Source organism: Diceros bicornis, chromosome 23 (assembly GCF_020826845.1).
Source record: "Diceros bicornis minor isolate mBicDic1 chromosome 23, mDicBic1.mat.cur, whole genome shotgun sequence".
NCBI classification, from domain to species: domain Eukaryota; kingdom Metazoa; phylum Chordata; class Mammalia; order Perissodactyla; family Rhinocerotidae; genus Diceros; species Diceros bicornis.
In genome coordinates, this window is record NC_080762.1 from 11436796 (window position 1) to 11453250 (window position 16455).

Genomic DNA, 16455 nt, shown 5'->3' on the forward strand with positions numbered 1-16455 from the left:
ACATATGAAAATAAGCCTCACAAGAATGAAGAATTAAAGATCAGAAGACCTCAATTAGCGGTAATAAGAAATAATCCAAAATATTTGTTTAAATGTTGGATAATTTTTAAGGACAAAGTGACTAAAATTACTGTTGCAACTTTTCCAGAACTGTTTGGACTAATTTTTGTGACAAGCATAAAATGAGGCAAGGCTAAAATCTCATATTCCAAATTTAGTCAGCTACGAAGTTTCAAACTCACCCCCCATATAACCTCAAAAAATTTTAAATAAGATGGTTTATAACAGAAATACTGAAAATAAATCATCCTTGAATACTTTTCGATTTTCCCCAGTGTACCACAAATCACATCCAGAAACCCAAACAAAACAATCACTGAAATGTTTCAGACCCACTGCTGAAACTCAGAGCTGCAGGACAGAAAGAGAGAACTCAGCGGATGGGCTGCTCTCTCTGCTTGGGCAGCACTGGTCTTCTGGAGGTCCCAGGCCATGCACGTTCAAATTGTGAGTCCATAAAAGCCAGCAGTAACATTAAAATAATAATAACATATAAAAATAAGCTCTGGTTAGAGGGAGAGGATTCGTTTACTGCTACCCTGCTGAGGTACATTTGACCACCAAAAGCAAGAAAGCTATTAGCATCCTGAATTAATGAGTATAGTGGTTTTCAAACAAGACGTTTTCATGATGGACACAATGTGGACTCAGCAAAGTTCCTCCTTCAAGAAAAATATAGCTTCTATTTCAAAGAGCTCTGATTAGTCTTAACACCATTAGGGAACCATCAAGGATTTGTGTTCTTGTTACTGCTGTTAACTATCAGTTACTTTCTAAACCAAGAATTGTGGGTAGTTAACTTGACCGGTAGTCAAGGTTTAGGAATGCAGGAGCAAATCCAAGGTACAGCCGAGCTTCAAATGTGGACAGGCCTCAAGAAGTTTGGAATCTTTTAAGGTTGTCAGGTCCTAGCCTTTCTCATCATCACCATTATCACTGTTATACTTACTTGTCCAGATTCTATAAATAAAAATTCATTTCCTTCATCACATCCCCCCCGAAAGCACTGAACACTACACAACTTTAGGAATCCTCAGTAAGCTTTATTAAACCAATTACAATCAAAAACCAAATTAAATCCACCTAATGAATAAATTCTCAACCACCATGAACTGCTTATATAACATACCCAGCAGTTATCTGTTTAAAAAGTCAATATTAGTTCCTTTTGTAAATTAATTACCAAAAATATAACTGTTTTCAGTCACTTTCCATAATACTTGAAAGTACAAATACAAATTAAATAAGGTTCAAAAGACCACATACAACAAAATAGTCTATAAAAAAAGCTAATTTTAAAAGAATTACTCAATTTACTTTGTAGCATTTATTTTGTTACATAAAATCATTTGAAACAGTACACGTTTTCTGTATCATACATAAAAGTTCACATCCAGATGTCTTCTCTATCAAATCTTTACTCTTTCTCCTTTGTCAAAGTCTTAATTTTTACTCCTGGCTAGATTTTTCTTCCTTGGCCGTTCTTTTGGTTACCCCACTGAAATACTTCTCACGGAAGGAATTATGACCTTGGTACGGCAGAAAGCGATCACTTAGCAGATGTGAATACTGGTCCCGGTTCTGGTTGGTTGGAAAATACAGAAAATAAAGATGTTTGAGTTATTTCTTTAGTTAACTTGCGACCAAAGCAGTCAAAAAAGTTGTTTTTTTTTACTACCTGAATTAGAAATGTACCACCACTTGTTTGCATCATGCTTGGGTATCCCAAGTGTTCTCACCTACTTCACCTCCTTTGATCCTCTCTGCACAGAGAGGACAAACACTTTTACTGGGAAAACAGGGACCCAGAGAGGGCAAAGAGAATCACCCCAGGCCACACAGTTGAGACGAGCACGTGCATCTTCTGATTCTTAGTTCAGCATAAACCGAAATCATCTATGACTACAAGAATTACCAAACAAGGAAGCTTCTACTCCAAAGGTATATAATCACAAATTATTGTACTTGCATGAAGTCATACAGATAAATAAAATTGTCTGAGGGTATATCCATATTCAGTTAATGAAATAAATGATTCCTGGCAACTTCAAGTAGCCACACTAGATGAAGGTACGGGGTAAACAAGTGACTTCCACACATTTAGACTCCAGAGACAGGTACGGACTAGAGCTCAGACTGGCATTTGGACACTGGAAATATCCATCTGGGTCAGAATGCCCTATTTCAGCTTAGAAAACTGAGGGATAAGAAGACTGACAGAAAACACTGAAACATCAGCTTCTCATCCAATTTCACTAGCTATCTCAAACTGTGAAAAAAATCTAATTAGAAATAAAATCTCATTTCCCATGTACTACTGTAAATTCATATTCAATTGCATGTGGATTGATGTGATTTTGAGAATAGGTATAGAGACACAATTAGAAAATATGAAGCCTAATTTTTTATCCTGGTTTCAGTACCAAAATGGTTATCTACAAATACACCTGGAAGATAACAATCCTCAAAATATTTTTGTATTTTTCCTTATTTTTGTATGAATATCTTCATCCTTTCCCTCATAACTAACATGAATAAAAGGCCAGGTTTAGCCAAAATAAAATTATCTTGGTTGATTTGTTTATTCAGAAACTATTTTGCCACAGAATCTTAAAAAAAAAAAATCGCACAAAAACCAAATTAAACATACCCAGATTTCCTGATTCATCAAAAAAAAATAGGTGGCTACTTAAGTTTTATGGCACTAAGTATGTGACAGTTCCAAACTCCTGCAAGCACATGAAAATATGCCAATGGTTACTAACTTCAGGCCACATAATCCCCAAAACATAAAAGATAAATTTTATCTGGTCAACCTCTAGGTATACAATTAAAGAATACCAAATTAAAGGTAATATTTACTGGGTATTCATTATGGGCCAAAAACTATACTAAATGCCTTATATGCACTATCTAACATAAACTCAGCTCTAAGAGATAAGTACACTATTATCTCCATTTACAGACAAGGAATTATTTAAGAGCTCAGACCCAAGACAATACAGCTGCTAAGCCCAGAGCTAGGAGTGGAACACACATATATCTGACCCTAGAGACTGTACTCTTACCTACAAGAGAATGAGGTTTCCTCCAAAAGAGCTAACTTTTTCCCCAACTCAAGAAGCAGGAGAATCTCGGAATAAACAGGTGGTGGACGAAGGCTCTGACAGCTGAGCTGCCTACCCAGAAAGGAACAGAACTGGACAGAAGTACTATCAGCTTAGTTCTACGAACTAAGAGGATTATGTCAATGACACAAAGTTTTCACACCAGGAGGAGACAGAAGGAGCCACGGGGATGCTTGAGGGATTCTACAACCCTAGGAGCACAGTCGACTTGAGAGGAGGACTCAAGTCTGGTCCACATCTCAGGACTGTACCTGGGACCGCAGCAACACAGAACAGGGTTGCAGCATCTAACCTTGGCTTGTGCGTTTCAAGTGTTATCAAAAGTCTGATTGAAGAGCCACACTAAAAGGAAGGACATGCCACCATCTACTCCTCCAAGTGTCCTAAATTCTGTCCTTATATCAATAAGATCACCTGTCTACTTCCTGAACTACATTAGCTTAATCCTGGCAGAAAGTCTTTACTTGGTTATCCTGTAAAGCTATGTCCAGACGCTGACATCTCTCCTGCTACTCCACTTCTCCTCACAGTTCTGTGCATCCGTCTCCACGGAGTCATCCAAGTCGGAAATCTTGGTCAAAGTCCGCTCCCTTTTCACCTCACATTTAGTCAGTCCTAAAATCTTAGATTCTGCATCCTAAATATCTCAAATCCACTCTCCTCTTCACCTGTAACTCCAGTACCATAGTCTAAACCTTCCTCATCTCTCCTTGTTTTTCTCCTAAACGGCCAGTTGCCCTGCCTTCAGTGGCTCCCTCTCCAGTCTACTGTCCATACGGAGACCAAACTCAAGTTACTAAAATGCAAATCTAATATGCCAGCATTCCTGGCTAAATCTAAATGGGTTCAAACTTTCCCCAATTCTGAGGCTTTTCCCTTCACGTTTGGGAGTTAGATTCAATTGCACACCAGTTTGCTGAATGTCTTCACTTTCCCCTCCCTACAAGAGGGATGAGAACACCGTCAGGCCACGAGGTCCTTCCCAGCTCTGCCCTCTCCTCTCTTCTCCCTGTGAGTCCTCTAGGCCAAGCAGGATCACCTCTACGTGGAATGCACTACAGACTACTGCACAGGATGTTCTGGAGCCGCGGTGGTGAGGAGGGTGAGACAGGGCAGAAATGTGCGATTCCAGAAGGCAGAGGTGTGGTGAGAGCACGAGGACGGCTGGGACTGATGGGGGCGCAGTTGTGCTCAGCCCACCTAAGCTGCCGACCATGCAGCTCACCAGAGGAGGCAGGAGACAAAGCCAAAGCACAACGGAAGATAGGCTTCTTCATAGATCAGAGAGGGCTTTACAAAATAGCTTGTCTTTGATCTGAATGATATAAATAGAGAAAACTGGTGATAAAGAACAGAGAATATAAAGATCAGAGTCAGAGACTGGGAGTGAACAGCAGAAGCCTGGAAAACTCAAAATCAAGAAACCATGTACTACCTACGACATTCTCTATCTGAATAGCTCAGACCTCAAGTTTCCCTCAGAATAAAGTAAAAGCAAAATAAGCCCCAACAGACCACATGTTCAGTGCTACAGGGACCCACGGCAGACAAATATGTGCTCCTGGAAAAGTTGGGAAAGACTATTAACCTTAGAAATGCAACCTCTGGGGAAAAAAGAAATATCCTATTTTCTTTATCCCCCAGGGAGTAGACAAGAATCAATGCGAGGTATGCGTTTGCGTCCTATGTTGGAACGGCTCCTTCTACAAGACTGATTGCCCCCTGATTGTGAAATAAGACATTCATAACAAAAGCTCCTAGAGAACTCAAAAGCTCCAAATCCCCTGTGCACCAGGGATCTGGCAAGGGCCGTTCTATTACTAGCAGCCTAAGTCCTTCAGGGAAAGCCAGACACTGCAAGGACTGTGGCTACCACTTTCATCTAAGTGGAAAAGGCACGGTTCATAAAATGTTCCAAAAGAGACATCCAGTATATCTATGGTCAACCACATGTTATCACACGCTTATCATACACGAAAATATCATATACCTACGAACAATACGCATTTAAAATATACCCTAGTCCATATGAAATATACTATTTGCAGCATTCAGAATTTACGTTACCTCGATGCTAAGGAATACGGCAAACTCGATATTTTTTTCTCTTTTCTCTTTCATCCCATCTTTAGTTTAGTTTACCAAGGTTCACACTTGAGATGATGATATTCAACCCTACATATTTTTCATCACCTTTTCATGACTCTTCTCTATTCACATTCTCTGCTCATCTCAACCAAGACTATCTACAGATTTTTTTTTCAACTCAGTATCTCGAAAGCCAAAGTGTTTACTTAAAAGGAGAAGAGCATCCTCAAGCAACACAACCCTAGAGGTCCTTCGTTAACTCAAGCTTGCCCCAGTGTTCGAGTGCTGGTTTCTCTAACACTTCCAAATCTATCACTATCAGTCATGATATCATCTACGTTTCATAGAACCTGAGTTCCGTCAATTTTTAGTAAGCAAGAAAGACATCATGAAAAACAAAAACACACACAGAACTAGGAAGTGTCAGGAGAGAAAACTACGGCAATGAAAGATTACATTACACCCTTCCCAAATTTCATAACTACTGGTTAAATTTTGGAGCATGGTAGTAGTTAAGGAGATATGAATAAAACATTAAGATTGTTGGTTACACAGTCTATAGTTTATCACTTTTTATAACCAGAAATTAAGAGTTTCTGTAGGAAAATTTATGCTAGCTACAGATGGCTACATAATAGAAATATACAGCTTTTGGATCTATCACTTAACCTTGTAAGACAAATAGCAATTGTAAATATGACAAGAAATACACAAGTTCTAATTCAAGAAAGCACTAACATATGTCTACAACTATGTGTTTTACGTAAGTCAATTATTTAATTTTATGCATCTTTTCATAGCAGATTATTATCTAAATTTTACAGATAAGGAAAAGGAGACTGATCGAGTTTAAATAATCTGCCACAGGTCATGCAGCTAGTAAGTAGCATTGCCAGAATTGTAGCCTAGATCAAACTTCAAAGCTCATGCTTTTTCCATCACACTTTTTTTTTTTCAGTAGAAATCACATCAAAACATTGGTTAAAGAGTTAACTTCCCACATGGTAGATTAGTGGATGGTTCAAAATGGAGTTTGACATTTAGAGGACATTCCTCACAGAACAGCGACATTATGGTAGCACGTATTTCAGATCTAAACTTTTTGACAGAACCCCTTTAACCACTGTCCCACCCAGCCAATTTCCTGTCCTATCAGTACTGCTAATTCTAAACATAAACCACTGGAGGAATTTTAACACACTTGCCAAAGAAACCAAAGGAAGCCTTACAATTGGTGGTGCACTTTTATGTGTACACTGCCCTCTGCTGGCTGAAGCAGAGAAATCCTTCTTTATAGTATTTCCTGACATGGATAAAGACAGTTTAAAACAGAGCTGAGCAGACATCCGACAGTCGGGAGCGCTCTGTTTCCCTCACTGTTCGTAAGTCCTGATTGCTGTAAACATCGAGAGTCAAAGAGCATCAACATGACCAGGACGGCCATCTTCCTTCAGGGAGCATTAGCACTGATTCACACCATCTCATTCTTTAAAGAACGATGTGGAAATATACAAATACACATTCACCTTGGTGATGCTCAAGTGTATCACTGTCATTCATGTCCTACCTAGAAGTGCAAATTATTCTCTAGAAAAAGTACGTAACCTAGACCTTATTCAAGTTAATCCTTAATTATTTTTACAACTAACTCTACATCAAAAATAGAGCTTCAAAAAGAAGAAAAAAGATATTAAAAGGAATGTACTTCAGCCACTTGTAATAAATTTTAATGTAAAGGGGAACAAATTCTCAAGAAAAGAAATAAAACTATGTATTTTGCAGTAACGTTTGAAACACTTTAAATGGAACTAATGACACTGCATTATACGGTGAGAACACATATATGTAAGAGTGTTTCTCAAACTCAGTGTCATGAACTGCTCAGACTTTAAAGGAACTAAAGATGTGTCATGAGAACTCCACTTAAGTAAAACTATCCTTCCAATTACTGTCTTCTCCCAGAAATTGGCCATTTTTTGTTATCATCTCCTCCTTAAATAGAGGGAAGGTGTCATGGCGACTTAGCTGCTTTTTTGGTTTGCTTTTCATGAGAAATGAGGCCTAGGTATCATGAGCTTAAAATGTTTTTGTAACACTGATTTTTGAAGAGTGATGTCAGGGTAATGATAAAATTCAGTGTATTTTCAAACACAAAACTTTTAGCTAGCCATATCTAACTGTTCCTATTCTTTTTTCAAACGGATGATTTAAATACTGTTGAATTTGATTGTTTTTATTCTAGAAGGGCCCAAAATAATCACTGAACAGTTACTACTCATTTCATAAATATTCACTGAGTAGTGAGCAAATTCACAGAGGTTATATACTATTGACAGAATGACATTACACAATATACACCCAAACATATACTTTCAAACTGTGACTAAACACTGGGAAGAAAAGGGTCCATAAGACCGTAAGGAGACATCTAGTTAGATGGGGTTAAGAGAATGGACGAGAAAGGCTTTCCTTGAGAAGTGACTTTTACCTGAGACCTGAAGGATGAATTAAACTTACTCAGAGAAAGAGAAGAAAACATTCTAGGGAACACAATGAGAGAAGAAACATACTCCGAGAGACTCTGAGACTAGAAAGAGGTAAGTACATTCCGGGAACTGAAAGCAGGCCAGTGTGGCTAAGGCTTGGTAAACAAAAGGGAAGGCGACACAAAATGAACTCAGAGAGAGAGGCCAGTAAATGAGGCTGGCCTTGAAGGTTATGTGAAGGATTTTGACTTTTATTCTAAATTCCACAAAAAGACATTGATGACTTTTAAGCAGGGGAGTCGCCTTATCTCTTTACATTCTGAAAGGTACTCCAGCTACTGTATAGGAAACGTAATGGCAGGAGAAATTGCAGAAGCAGGGAAACCAGTTGGGAGACTACTGCAGTCAGTAGCCCAGGAAAGCAGCATGGAACCTACCAAGGGGGAAAGATAAAAACACATGCAAGAAAACTACCATCCACTCAGTTACTCCAAGCCAGATTTCTGAAAGTTATCCTTAACTCCTGTCTCCCTCACCCCAATTACCCAATCAGTCATTAAGTCCTGCCCCATCTACCTCCCCCAAAACTCTCGATTCCATTTTCTCCTCTACAAGCTCCAATTCTTCTTTGCTGAGTTTACAGCCTCATCATCTTCTCACGACCACACCAGCAGCCTCCACACTGGTGTCATAGGGAACTTTTCCACAACTCAAACTCGCCTGCATATTAAAGCCCGGTGACCTTCCTAAAACTCGAACTTCTGCCCCTCTTCTAACTAACATCCCTCATGGGCTTGCCATCACCAACAGGATAAACTTGAAACTCTTTGGTATGTAAAGATCACCACTAGGCATCCCTGTGGTTTTCCACTTCATCTCCAACCACTCCTGTCTCAAATACTTGGTATTTCAGTCATGTCCAGAGTTCCCTGAATATATCACAACCCCTCTCATGCCTCTGTACCTTTGCTTAAAATATTGGCTTCCTCTCAACTCCAGCGCCATCTCCTCAGATAGGCGCTCTCTGGCGTTCACGTAGCACCTTGCACAGACCACTACACAACCAAATGCATTATGTGGGAATGGGCTGGGTGACTATTTCTCTCACTGTCAAAGTTCTCTAAGGATAAGGACTATGCCTTATTAGTCTGTTTAGCCTCAACACCTTATACAAACGGTCCCATAAACACAGCCTGAGTGATGAAAGCCATGGTTTTCTCCTCAGGGAACATGTAATCAAGTCAGAGAAAGAAAACATACAAAAATAGGCAAAATACATGAATGTAAGCAATCATTAAAAGACAGTTTTTTTTCTCATTTCTCCTGCACCTTTTCCAAAATTTCACCTGTCCTCAAGACCTTATCTGTTTATTCACTCTCAGCAAAAACTTACATTCTTCTTTACACAGAAAAAAGGGGTAACCAGGTATGAATTTCCTCAACTTCCTTGTCCTCACCCCATCCTCTACTACAAACTGGATCCCCCTTGATTAATTCTACAGCCTCATCTCTCATACCACTCCTTACCCACATTCTGACAAAAGCCAAAATTCTCTCGTAGTGTCCCTTTACTGCCAAAAGAGTTACTTTTATAGAATCCCTCAAACTTTGATGAAAATACCTAGGGATAATCATCAATCTATAAAATTACTGTTTAAAAACAAGAGATTTCCCCAAGAAAGGTATCACTCTGGAGATGAAGTTGACAGCCATTCAGAAGAAAACCAAATGGCTTCTATTTTAACTGTAGGTCAGGTTTAAGTTGTCCTTTTACTTACTGACAGTTCCTGATAATGAGATAACAATTTCTTCTACCTCACTAGTATTAACCTTAAGTCATTTATATTCTTAAAGTGACAGTAGTTTATACAAAACAGCAGTTTCATTGCAAACACTTGAATACAAATGGCTTATGAAACTTATTCTATGATAAGTGAAAACCAATGATGCTGTCATCATAGTGAAAGCCACCAAACTGGCCATGCTCATCTAATTTTGTCAAGACAGACTTTTGGATTCATGAAACGGATTAAAGCTGATATACATACTTCAATACAGTGAGAGGAAGAAGGCAAAGAGATGGAAGAGAAAAACAGTGGGTAGCTTTTCTTTCTTGTAATCAGCAGAGAGTGAAATGAAATGTAAATGACAGTGCTGAATATAATGGGCCTCAGTTCAGCTTCAGGGTAATTACCCATGTCCGGCTTTTGTTTAAAAATCCTGCTCCCCTTATCAAAGCTTCCACTGTTCTGCATCTGGCACTGGACAGTAGCTACAGAAACCACTTGTGCTCAAGTTACACAACTGTAAACAGTACGAGGCCATTTCCAAGCAAGGACAAGCAGGTCACGAGTCTGGCGGCCAGTACTATTAAGAGAAGCCTCTGGCATTCTTAACGGGAACAAGGCGAGGCCAGAAACCTTCATCCCTAACTTAGGTATTTACACATCATCCGTACTTCAAAAAATTTCATTACTCTGCAAGATATTAAGTTACTTCAAGTCTATTAAAATATTTTAATATATATTAAAATCTTCATATCTAGAGTTTTGAAAATGAGTGACATTTAACAATTGAACTTTGACATCTGGCACTCAGCACATAATTTCTTTGTAACTGTAAAAAGACCATCACGGATATTCGTGCTATCACGATGATACAGAACTATGAGTACTTTCTACATACCCCCCACTAAAATCTACAACTTTATAAAATTCAAAACTTAACTTCAAATATTAAAAGACTACAGGGTCAACACACCAGACAAAAAGGTAATGACAACTTAGTTACTATTTCTAGTAGTTAATTAAAATTAAGAAGAATCTTACCCTAAGCAGCAAAGGGTGAATAACAGACCAAAACACGCACAGGCACACACATACCTACTCTCTCACTTTAATTTGGAGATTATTCATCTCCTAGGTGACTTTTTAAACTGTCGCAATCCATTAAACGAAAAATTTAATAAAAATACATATGCATTTATATAAAGATCAAAAACAAGCAAAATTTCTTTGCTTAGGGATGAATTCAATAGTGACAATATTACAAAGGAAAGTAAGAAAGTGATGACCATAGAAGTCAGACCAGCAATCACACTTGCAGGGGGAGGTGTTTATGATCAGAAACAGCCACAAAAGGGGGTGCTTCTGGGGTGCGGCACTACTCTCTAATCTTGACCTTGGCAGTGGTTACATAGATGCTCACTTTATAATTATTCATTAAACTGTACACTTATGTTTTTGGGTAAAAAAATACATGTTAAAATCTCAAGGTTGGATTCTTGGTGGGTCATAGAGTGGGAAGAAGACACAAGTTCATGTTTGAATTTCAAAAAACATTAGAAAGATAATTCTAAAATAACCATATGATAAATAAAGAAAAGTACAAAAAATTAAAAGTAGAAAGTTCGTCATTTGAGAATTATAAAAGCTCCAGAGGATTATGCTGACTCCACACATAAACTTCCCATTTCCCTAAACCATTCATACCTTGGATGCCTGAATCATACTTTATACTTTGAGACTGACCTCTGCCTAAGATTCTGTATCATCAGTACATTAAAGACTGTTTTACTGTCACAGCTTGAAAAATATGAGCATTAGAGCTGGAGCCTAAAGGCAAATGCTCTCTCTGCCTTCAGAGAACTGCTTTTTCCTGCAAATAACAGTCATATCCAAAGAGCAACAGAAGCAGAAGGATCCAGATATCTTAAATGACTATATTCCTGGAGCTGGTAGGGGATAGACTTTCGCTTTTTCTTGGTTTACCAGAAACAATAATTTAAAACTATCATAATAGCATTAACTTAACAAGGAATTCAGTTTGTTTGGCAAAATCATTTAGTTTAGAAGAAGGATAAAAGAAAAAGTCAAATGATGACCCTCTAAGATTTAAATTCAAGGTAAAGTACCACTAACAGCAAAAGCAATTCATTCAGAACTAAGTAGATGAAGTGATCCTTAAAAGTGAATTCATGCAACACGATACGCAGCGTCACCAGGCTCCTATCTGCTTTATAAGTCTTTTTCAAACATCTCAAGTTAAAACATAACTTATAGACAATGCAAATAGTTGCCTTCTTTGCTATACAAAATAATTGTTAAAAAGGTTCTCTCTCTCTCCCACCTACAGAGACACACATTTTGACGGTAATGAATACTGTAGTATTAAGACCTAGACTGAGTTCATGTCCAACTACCATGTTCTTACTTAGTGTCACCCTGTCTTATTTTTCTAACTGACAAATGAAGTAGAATCTATTTCCCACCAGGCATGTTATACAATTGAAATACTTCATACCTAATCTCTAATATTTCAGAGCTCTAATCAAAAGGAAAATACCCATCGTCCTGGCAAGAGACAGACAAAAAAAAAAAGTACTTCAAAAAGAATAGTCAACCAGAAGGAACCACCTTTAATTCAAACAGCTGCCAAAGAAAAAACAACTAACAACAGTAATCCTGAGAAACGATAATGCATAATGGAAACAGGCACAGAATTATGTCAGCAAAACACCATAGTCCATGATTAGCCACACTGCTTTACTATCATTCTATGTAGACTACTCATCACAAGTGAGTCATCCATGAGTCATCTTCTCAAACAAGTGACCTCAGTGTCTCTTCTCTCCCTTCCTCATTTAAAACATGATGTTATAATGTTAACGGTTCTTTCTCCCTATACAACTTTAAAATCTTTCAGTCCTTAGTCAAATCCCTCAATTTTCGCCACCTTCCATTCTGATTAATGAAACATTCATCAGCTTCATGTTACTGGACTCTTTCATTCAGTCCAAAATAAAAAATTACATTAACTTCCATCACCTGCCACTATGACCTCCCAACATTCTCTATTTTAAATCATCTGAACTATACTGGCTAGCTATAAAAAATAATGACAACTGTTATTTACACAATATTGTAACTTTAGTCTAAATTAATGTCTATATAATATCTACAACTAAACTTACCTATACTTCAGTACTTCTCAAATCACTAGAAGTGTAAGGTATTATGTCAGGTAAACAAGCCAAAAAACAAACAGGGCATGTGATGGCCCATTTAGTGCAATGGCAATTTAAAATAATTGTTTATATTTAAACAAGTACTATATAGAGTATAAAAGTGGCATGAATGTTTAAAAAAGATCTCAAGGAAGGGGCCGGCCCGGTGGCGCAAGCGGTTAAGTGCGCGCGCTCTGCTGCGGCGGCCCGGGGTTCGCTGGTTCGGATCCCGGGCGCGCACCGACGCACTGCTTGGTAAGCCATGCTGTGGCGGCGTCCCATATAAAGTGGAGGAAGATAGGCACAGATGTTAGCCCAGGGCCGTCTTCCTCAGCAAAAAAAAAAAAGAGGAGGATTGGTGGATGTTAGCTCAGGGCTGATTTCCTCACCAAAAAAAAAAAAAAAAAAAAGATCTCAAGGAAGTCTTGAAAATGGCTACTTTGGGTACTCTTTCATCTGTCTAAGTATTCTGGTAGAAAAGGTTGAGAGAGTATTGTTCTAGCTGACTTTCACCGAAAACATAACTATTACACTCATACTCTGATCTGTTCTGGACCACTCTGGAGATTACCATTTTTCTCCTATGAATTTTATATGAGAAAAGTATTTTGTAGGAGTTACCACTGTGATCACAACTATACACAGCAGCATCAACTACATGTTCCATCAACAGGAAAAATGAGCTCTAATAAAACAAATTACACTCTACCATGGCCCTATGAGCGATGAGGAAAGCCTATCTTTACAAGAAACTGGTAACATGTCATTCAAGAATGTCTGCCTTTTAATCCTGGCATATTCTAAAGGCAGAAATGTGTTTTGGTAAAGATGTAACATGATGTAGAAAAAAGGATACAGAATTTCAAGTATGAAGAGGAGTTTCGGTCTCAGCTTGGCCACCTGCCACTTAAGTGAACTGAGCGAGGCCTACGCCACTACCTCATCTCTAAAACGGGCAAAATAATAAGGTCAAATGGATATGAAAGCCTTGTAAAGAACAAAGCTTTATGAAAGTCTTATTTATCATTCCTTAGCTTCCAGACTATATTAACAGGGAATAATGGCAAAAACTGGCTCTTTTTATCAGGCAGCTTCATAATTTTAACATGGTTAGCAAGAATTTTCTTCTTTACTACCAATGTTCAGTAAGTCTAAAAACTATAGCCAATAATATAAAAATACAAAATTTTAGGAAGTATCTATATTCTGTAGACAGTTTTTGCATTTATAACTTATGCTTACATTTTAAAAGGGGGAAGAGGGAGAACACTTTATAACAACGTATCAAGTGGGCCAAAAGTTATACTGATGTTAAACCTAACAAATGATAAATCAAAAATGAAGAGACACAGTATACAAAAGTGTAAAAATCTAAAATTAATAGTCTTCCATTGCCAAAATCAACAACACCGAACAAGCCTGAGAATAATTTGTTAGATGCGTGTGAGAACTGTTTGACAATTTTATGTCATCACTTGCATTATAAAGGACTAGGATCTTGCTGCAATTATATACACTCCTCTCCATACAGACAGAAGGTAGAAATGAAGTAATTAATTAAAAAGCAAACACGATTAATTTAACATGACAAAGTATGTTCAGTTATAGTAAACTCCATATTAGCTAAAACTCACTGATTAAATTGATTTTATAAAGTGAAGACCATTTCAAAAAATTACTACTTGATATTAGGCTTTTTTTCTTCATTTTTATTTTTATTTATTTATTTTTTTATTTATTTATTTTTCCCCCAAAGCCCCAGTAGACAGTTGTACGTCATAGCTGCACATCCTTCTAGTTGCTGCATGTGGGACGCGGCCTCAGCATGGCCGGAGAAGCGGTGCGTCGGTGCGCGCCCGGGATCCAAACCCGGGCCGCCAGCAGCGGAGCGCGAGCACTTAACCGCTAAGCCACGGGGCCGGCCCTTTTTCTTCATTTTTAAAATCAATTTGACAAGGACAAAAGTAAAATGATAAAAGCCAACCAAACAAAAACTAGCACTGCACTCATACGTTTAAAAATATCTAAGGTGCGTGCCCTTATTTATCATTTTTATGCAGAAGAAAAATTCTCAGAAGCATCCTTATATCATTCTCTGTGTCTTCTTCTGAGTATCAAATAAATTTGCTAAGAGAAATACTATAAATCTGGAAAAAAAATACTAGACTTTCTTAAACAAATTAAACTCAGGGGAAAGCAAATGTGAAACTGTCCAAAATGGGTCTTAAGTTTGACATTAAAATAGAAATGACTGTTTTATTATATGGCTCCATTAATTATTAGAGTCTTTTCTCTATATCATCCACCTTCCAATTCTTTGGAACAGTGTTTCAAGCTATCATAACCATTATATGGGGCAAGTACCGTTTATGGAGGCCACAAAATAGAGAACGCTGATGTCATTCACTTTGCTCTCTAATATCAAGACTTAAAACTACAAAATTTATAAGTAATATTTGTTTTTTACATGTATTAAAATACATGTATTAAAATAAGTGTTTAATACATATTTTTATTTGAGATTATTTTAATACACATTTTTTTACCTGTATTAAAATAAATCTCAACTGAACAACCTAAGTATACACCTCAAGGAACTAGAAAAAGAAGAACAAATGAAGCCAAGAACTAGTAGAAGGAAGGAAATAAAGATCAGAGTGGAAATAAATGAAATAGAGACTAAAAATACAATTGAAAAGATCAATGAAACTAAGAGCTGATTCTTTGAAAAGATCAAGTTGACAAAACTTTAGCTAGACTCACTAAGAAAACATTTCATTAAGAAAACAAAAGAGGGCTCAAATAAAATCAGAAATGAAAGAGGAGTCATTACATTACAACCACAGAAATACAAAGGGTCATAAGAGACTACTATGAACAATTATATGTCAATCAAATTGGATAACCTAGAAGAAACAGATAACTTCTTAGAAACATACAACCTTCCAAGAATGAGTCATGAAGAAATCTGAACAGACCAATTACTAGTAAAGAAACTGAATTAATAATCAAAAACATCCCAAAAACAAAAGTCTAGGACCAGATGGCTTCACTGATGAACTCTACCAAACATTCAAAGAAGAATTAATAACTGTCCTTCTCAAACTCTTCTAAAAAACAGAGGAGGAAGAGAACACTTTAATAGCATTATCCTGATACCAAAACCAGACAAGGATACCACAAGACAAGAAAATTACAGACCAATATCCCTCATGAACACAGACGTAAAAATCCTCAATAAAATAACAGCAAACCAAATTCAACAATACATTAAAAAGATCATACATCATGATGAACTGGGATTTACCCCAAGGATGCAAGGATGGTTCAATATCTGCAAATCAATCAACGTGATATATCACATTAACAAAATAAAGGATAAAAATCATATGATCATCTCAATAGATGCAGAAAAAGAATTTGACAAAATTCAACATCCATTTATGACAAAAACTCTCAACAAATTGGGTAGGGGGAACGTACCTCAAAATAATAAAGGCCATATCTGAAAAGGCCACAGCTAAAAGCATACTCAATGGCAAAAAGCTGAAAGCTTTTCCTCTAAGATTAGGAAAAAGACAAGTATGCCCACTCTCACCACTTTTATTCAACATAGTATTGGAAGTCCTAGCCAGAGCAATTACACAAGAAGAAGAAATAAAAAGCATTTAAATTGGAAAGGAAGAAG

At 37.4% G+C, this 16455-nt stretch overlaps 1 protein-coding gene across 8 annotated transcripts in view; it reads right to left on the reverse strand.

The window, feature by feature from the left end:
• Positions 1-1368: 1368 nt before the first annotated feature.
• The window catches only part of TRMT11 (tRNA methyltransferase 11 homolog), a 60285-nt gene continuing 45198 nt past the window's right edge, over positions 1369-16455 (reverse strand). For all 8 annotated transcript variants that reach the window (XM_058566345.1, XM_058566344.1, XM_058566340.1 and 5 more), the window contains one exon: positions 1369-1641. In XM_058566345.1, the coding sequence (XP_058422328.1) occupies positions 1510-1641 (132 nt within the window). In that variant the 3' untranslated portion in view covers positions 1369-1509. The remainder of the gene's footprint in view (positions 1642-16455) is intronic.